The 7,500-nt window shown below is 39.9% G+C and overlaps 1 protein-coding gene across 7 annotated transcripts in view; it reads right to left on the reverse strand.

Moving 5' to 3' along the window:
* The window catches only part of LOC144974766 (uncharacterized), a 21,125-nt gene that overhangs the window by 10,624 nt on the left and 3,001 nt on the right, over window positions 1–7,500 (reverse strand). For 6 of the 7 annotated variants that reach the window (XM_078918007.1, XM_078918006.1, XM_078918003.1 and 3 more), the window contains exon 3: window positions 1–1,246. This exon is cut by the window's left edge and continues 95 nt beyond it. In XM_078918007.1, coding sequence (XP_078774133.1) covers window positions 1–1,246 — 1,246 coding nt within the window. The remainder of the gene's footprint in view (window positions 1,247–7,500) is intronic. The other variant, XM_078918010.1, reaches the window with a different exon arrangement.

A 7,500-nucleotide genomic window follows, 5' to 3' on the forward strand; every position in this document is an offset into this window, starting at 1 on the left:
GTTTTTGGTGATGTCATCGAAGGTAACGGGGTGTATGCCATTGATGATAGTGGGGAGAAAACGTATGATGATGGTGATGATGATGACGACGACGATGACGATGACGTCGAAATATTGTCCATTACTGATGGTGAAATTTTGGATGAGACAGTTTCAGTCGCAGTGTTTGAAATTGCTTTGGATGATGAAACGATTGCCATTGTAATGGAAGAGGACAAGTAAACATCCGTCTCCAACATAGACGAAGCCATGATTGACTGCTGGGTGTGTTCAGATACTGGAGAAGAATAGGCTATTCTACTACTGATGTCCGCGGTCTCCCGGCCATCGGTGTGAGGATTGGTCTTTGTGGTTGGTGATGGTTGGGATGGTGATGGCGTTGTCATAGATGACGTCGTGATGGATTGTGGGCTGTCGTGTTGTGATGACTGTTGGGTGTGGCCAGTTGTTTGAATCGGACTGGGACTCATTGAGCCATCATCTGGGGTATGTTCAGACATTGGAGAAGAAGAAGATGATGATGAAAGCGTAGTGAAATCGTTAGGAGGGTTGGGAGTCATTGAACCAACATCTGGGGTATGTTCAGACATTGGAGAAGAAGAAGAAGAAGAAGAAGAAGAAGAAGAAGAAGAAGAAGAAGAAGAAGAAGAAGAAGAAGAAGAAGAAGAAGAAGAAGAAGAAGAAGAAGAAGAAGAAGAAGATGAATGCGTACTGATATCTTTAGGAAGTTTGGGAGTCATTGAGTCAACGTCTGGGGTATGTTCAGACATTGGAGAAGAAGAAGATGATGATGAAAGCGTAGTGAAATCGTTAGGAGGGTTGGGAGTCATTGAACTAACATCTGGGGTATGTTCAGACATTGGAGAAGAAGAGGAAGAAGAAGATGAATGCGTACTGAAATCGTCAGCCTGGGAATCGGTCACTATTATTGGTAACTGGGACGATGGGGGTGTAGTTGTAGATCCCACGATGGAGTGTTGTTGGGTGTCGTGCTGGGATGCTGAATGTTGTTGTGTGGCCGATTCAGTCAAACCAGGTGTTATTAGTATTAATGTTGTCTGTGAGGACGACGACGAAAGGTCATCTGGGTATGACGTAATCGTTGTATTTGAAGACACTGACGCAGAGTTGGCAAGAAAGGATGTTGGAGTGACGGGATGCGTCACGTCTGGTGTTATTGTAGATGTAGTGGCTGAGGTGGACGTTACAAAGGATGAAGTTAAGACTGCAAAGGCCAGGCACAGTCCTGTTGGAATAGATGAAAATAGAGGTCATTTTAAAAAGAGAATTTGGAAAGGGCTTTGAGAACAAATTAGTTGATATTGCGCTTTAGACTATAGATGTTATGCGTTTAGTTTTAAAAATTCATAACATCCGCCAGCTGGATATCACATACCAACACAAAAACAACGTCAAACCTTAAGCGTTTATAAATAGAATGAAGTTGACGTCACTCAGGTCTTTAATATTGTTTGTTTTTTCGCCATCCACGTTTATGAGTAATTCTCACAAAAATGTATAGATAGATCGAAGATGACGTCATTCAGGACTTTGTTATTGGTTTTTGCCATCCGCGTTTATGAGTACTTCTCACTAAACTGTATTAACCAGGCTATAAAAGTTCATGGTTACACATAGTTTTGTGTGTTGGCCAGTTATACTTCCGGATGGCAATGTTGTGAACTCCTTGGCCAAGCGCATTCTATCTATAGTCTGATTAATACAATTTAATGAGAATTACCAATAAAAAAAAAAAACAATATTATTCTCACTAAAAAACAATAACAAAGAGCTGAGTGACGCCAATTTTCATTCTGGCTATAGATAGAACGAAGTTGACATCACTCGGGTCTTTGTTATCTGTTTTTTTTTTGTTGTTTTTTTTTGCCATCCACGTTTATGAGTAATTCTCACTTTACTGTATTATCCAGACAATAAGATTTCATGGTTACACAGAGTTTTGTGTGTTGGTCCGTTATACTTCCGGGTGGTAATGTTTTGAGCTTCTTAGCCAAGCGCATACTATCTATAGATAGAATGAAGTTGACGTCACTCTGGTCTTTGTTATTGTTTTCCCTTAACTGTATTATCCAGACTATAAAAGTTCAAGGTTACACACAGAGTTTTGTGTGTTGGTCCGTTATACTTCCGGGTGGCAATGTTGTGATCTTCTGAGTCAGGCGGATACTATCTATAGGTAAAGGTTTTCTTTAAGGTGACAGCACCAAGATAAGAGATAAGATTAATATAAACTACCCAATCCCAGCTGGGTGAACACAGGGACTGGTCTTCACCCGGGATCGATCCGGGTCCCCTTGCAAGTGAAATGAGTAGAATAGATAGTATGCGCTTGGCTAAAAAGTTCACAACATTGCCATCCGGAAGTATAACGGACCAACATACAAAACTATGAGTAATGTTGAAAGTTTATAGACTGGTTAATTCAGTTTACTGAGAATTACTCATAAACGTGGATGGCAAAAAACAATAACAAAGACCAGAGACACGTCATCTTCATTCTATCTATATTTTTCCTATCTGGGCTACCAGGACCCAATTTGTACAGTCATATAGATTGTACGAAGATGACATCACTCAGGCCCTTGTTATTGTTTTTTGCCATCCGCGTTTTTGAGTAATTCTCACTAAACTGTATGAACCAGACTATAAAAGTTCAAGGTAACACACAGTTTTGTTGGTCCGTTATACTTCCGGATGGAAATATTGTGAGCTTCTTTGCCAAGCGCTCACATTTTTTTTTTCTGTGACTTGTTTCTGTTTCTGTGACTTCTTTGTCATTTTTCTTTGAATTCTTTGTTTTCTGTGACTTTTTGGGGGAGTATTTTTCTGTGATTTGTTTTTTTTTCTTTTATGTTTGTTTAGTTTTGTTTTGTTTTGGGTTTTTTTATGTGACTTGTTTGGTATTATCAGGGACATTTTTTTCTTTAACATGCTTGGGATTTTTATACGCTTTGCTTGGATTTTGTTCCGACTCAATCTTGGATCCCTTTAACCCTTATGTATTGGAGAAAACTTTAACTCCCTCCTTACCGACCATTTTCAGTATTTTCCCAAAATGGCAAGCTTAACCAGCAGAAAAATTGATTTTTTAAACTCAAACAAGCTCTCTACAAAACAACTTTATGTTCCTATTAATTAAACAAAGATCATTCTTCAAATTTTATGATGTACAAAATAAATCTGAATAAGAAAAATGTATATTGTATCGTAACAAATGTGACGATTTTGATGCAGGTGGTAAGGAGAAGGTTAAGCGGAGAAAGCGATATAATAATACTGATAGTATGAAGTTGACGTCACTCATGTCTTTATTATTATTGCTTTTTGCCACCCACGTTTATGAGTAATTCTCACTAAACTGTATTAACCAGACTATCAACTTTCATCGTTACACATAGTTTTGTGTGTTGGTCCGTAATACATCCGGATGGCAATGTTGTGAGATTCTTAGCCAAGCGCATACTATTTATAGAGACGCGAAACTTCTGAACGGACAATAGGTGTTATTTTAATAGCAGAAGATGTCTATCTAAGTCAGGTCATGTTTAAATCCGAAAAAAATTGTCCACGCCCCCGATCGCCGATCGCCTCGAAAAATATAAAGCAATGCGGACTTTGCGAGCGATCGACCGTACCTCTGTTTATCGGCCAGGTATTTGGCCACACACATTGCGTTTTCACCCCGGTTTGCCTGATCGGGGTACGAACCAGGATCAAAACCGGGCGTGTATGGAGCCTTTAAGGTTACACCGGAGACTGCGAGAATGTAACTCTCGCTGTCTCCGGTTACACGTTGTTTTGTGTGTAGATACGTTCTATCCGGCTGGCGGATAATATTCGTTTTTAAACTAAACTCATAGCATCAATACCACCGTTTTCGATCGCCGTGTCACATTTATTTAAAGCGTAAACAACATTCCCGAACAACACATTATTTTGGCCCCCTATTCAAACACATACAGAGTATATTATTATTATTAGGGAAATCCCCTTGTTTGGGCCTTGGCGGGGATTAGGGGAAACCCCTTGTTGACAGCGGTGACGGGCGTGATTGGTCAACCAAATCATTTCCTGGAATTTTTCTCACTTGGAATTCCATCGTGTTTTTCAAACTCGAACAATTCGTAGCAGTAATTAATTCTAATATAATTCCTTGTAATTAAGGTGTACTTATTTGCAGGCCTGATAACCCAATACATTGTTATGGGCTCATTGGTGTAATGGAAATACTCTCAAACCAACATATATTTATTTGCAGTTCTGTTAACCCAAATTGTTATGGGCTCATTATTATAATGGAAATACTCTCAAACCAACGTATGCTTATTTGCAGGTCTGATAACCCAATACATTGTTATAATGGAAATACTCTCAAACCAACGCAAAATATTCTCCATTACAACAATGTTAAAACAAGCCCCTAATTGCCTTCGATTATCAGACCTGCGAATATATGCACGTCGCTTGTAATGTTTATTATATAATCGTGTTCAGTGAACCGTCAACCGATGGACTTGTTTTGTTAAAGATAAATGCAGTGAATGTGCATGCCAAAAAAACACGTCGGAAATAGCTGGAGTCTACAATTGTCTTTCACGCAAAGTAGAAGAAAAATTATACGATTTTATTCCTGTTCAAGTCCAGGTGTGAGTGGCGGGGAGGCAATTTACCCAAAATCTCGAGTACCTTCATGGCAAATGTTATAGGGCAGCATGGCTCAGCAGTATGGTCTTCGCTTCGTACCCGAAAGGTACCGAGTTCGAATACCCGCTGCTCCACCTTTTAGTGAGAACTACTCATAAAAATGGCTGGCTAAATACAATAACAAAGAGTTGAGTGACATCAATACTCTTCAACAGTCGTAACGTCACTTCCTTCCGAATGACGCATGGTAACTTAGTAACATTGGCTCTGAACTATCGGAACAATGGCGGACGCGCGTATGAAATATTTCTCCGGCGAGCATAAAAGCGTATCCAGAGGGAGAAAAAACATAAATTTGATCATGTTTTGACTTTTACACATTCTGATCACAAGGCATATGAAAAGTTCTAGCCAGCATGAAGAATAAAAAGTAATGATTTTCTTTGTTTAGAACCAAAAGGGCCGCCGTTGCCGGGCGTCGTGACATCAGACTACTGAAGCCAATTTCTTTCTATCTGTAGCCTGGCACCATAGCCATCGTGAACTAAAAGCCTGACACTGACCAAAAAATGACGTCAAAAGACAAGTCTTTGGCCACAGAAGGAAGCAAATCGTGAGTTGTATTCAATAGTTCAACCAATGGGATCACTTGTTTCCATGAGCTCTACTAACGACAATCGTACCCATCGTTAACTTATAGATAGAATGCGCTTGGCCAAGGAGTTCACAACATTGCCATCCGGAAGTAAAACTGGCCAACACACAAAACTGTGTGTAAACTTGAACGTTTATAGTCTGGTTAATACAGTTTAGTGAGAAGTACTCACAAACGTGGATGGCAAAAACAATAACAAAGGCCTGAGTGACGTCATCTGCATACTATTTATAGATAGTTCGAAGATGACGTCACTCAGGTCTTTGTTATTGTTTTTTGCCATCCGCGTTTATGAGTAATGCTCAATGAACTGTATTAACCAGACTATAAACGTTCATGGATACACAGTTTTGTGTGTTTGTCCGTTATACTTCCGGATGGCAATGTTATGAGCTTCTTAGTCAAGCGCATACTATCTATAGCCCGACACTGACCACAAAATGACGTCAAAATGCCAGTCTTTGGCTACAAAAGAAAACAAATCGTGAATTGTATTCAATAGCTCAACCATGGGACCACTTGTTTCCATGAGTACTACTAACGACAACTCACTAGGCGGTGCAAAAACCAAATAATGACGTCAAAATGCCAGTCCTTTTTGGTTTCAGTGCCAGGCTATAACTTAACGATGGCGACGCGACAACCCACTTGACACTGCACAAAAAAGCACTTTAAAATGATGTCAAAATATAAGTCCTAGTGTTGGGCTATAGATAGAACGAAGATGACGTCACCCAGATCTTTGTTATTGTTTTTTGCCATCCGCGTTTATGAGTTGTTCTCACTAAACTGTACTAACCAGATTATAAACGTTTAAGGTTACACATAGTTTTGTGTGTTGGTCCGTTATACTTCCGGATGGCAATGCTGTGAGTTTCTTAGCCAAGCGCACAGCATCTATAAACGTTCAAAGTCCCACATAGTTTTGTGTTTTTTACGTTATGATATACGGCTGGCAGATGTTATATTTTGGCAAAACTCAAAGCATCAATATAGATTATGTGCGCTCGGCTAAGACACTCACAACATTACCATCCGGAAGAATAACGCATCTACACACAAAACCATGTGTAACCATGAACTTTTATAGTCTGGTTCATACAGTTTAATGAGAAGTACTCATACACGTGGATGGCAAAAACAATAACAAAGACATGATTGACGTCATCTTCGTTCTATCTATAGATGCTGTGCGCTCGGCTAAGAAACTCACAACATTGCCATCCGGAAGTATAACGTATTAACACACAAAACAATGAGTATCCTTGAAAGTTTATAGTCTGGTTAATACAGTATAGTGAGAATTACTCATAAACGTGGATCGCAAAAAAACAATAACAAAGACCCGAGTGACGTCAACTTCGTTCTATCTATACTTAAGCCAGATTTCATATTTTTGGTGATTACTTCGGTCAATATAAAATACTACCCCGATAGTAGTGTCGTATGGTCTTCACACCTCCAAGTGTGACTCATTCAGCCATCTGATGTAGTCGTCATCAGCTTTGTGGATAGCAGGATAGCCGCCCTCTATGGATGTTGATGGACAGTGAAGTACCACATGGTCGATGTCCTGATTTGGAGCGTTACAGGCTTGGTATGTTGGTGTTGTTATATAGCCCCATTTGTGGAGATTAGATGCTGTTCTACCATGTTTAGATCGTAGTCTGTTACAGGAGGACCACTGTTTTCTGTTTAGTGTGTAGAAACCTGGGAGTGGTGTTGCTGTAGGGTCTTCGATTAGATCACTGTTTTTTTGTTTGTTTTTCTCCCATTCAGTTTTCCAGCTATCAGAGAGGTCGAAATGTTCTTTTTTGGATTTGTAGAACGGTTTGCGAGATTTTAGGCGTGATGTTGTGGGGGCTGATTGGGTGATTATTCTGAGTGGAGTATTTGATGTTGTTTTCTCCAGTCAGTGATATTGTTTTTGTGTCGCCTCTTCTCTTCGGAGATGGGAAGGGGCAATTGCGCTCATTATTGGTAACCACGAGGAGTTGATTTCAATGTGCCAGAAATTGTTCTCATGGGGTTATTTAGAGCGGAGTCTACTATTTTGGTGTGAGTGGACCTTGCCCAAACAGGGGCACAGTATTCTGCTACACTGTAACAGAGTGCTATAGAGGATGTTCTGAGGACTGATGTGGAGGCACCCCAGGAAGTTCCAGCAAGTTTTCTAACGA

This window comes from Berghia stephanieae, chromosome 6, assembly GCF_034508935.2.
Source record: "Berghia stephanieae isolate SIO BIC M18660-M18661 chromosome 6, UCSD_Bste_1.3, whole genome shotgun sequence".
In the NCBI taxonomy this organism is placed as follows: Eukaryota; Metazoa; Mollusca; class Gastropoda; order Nudibranchia; family Aeolidiidae; genus Berghia; species Berghia stephanieae.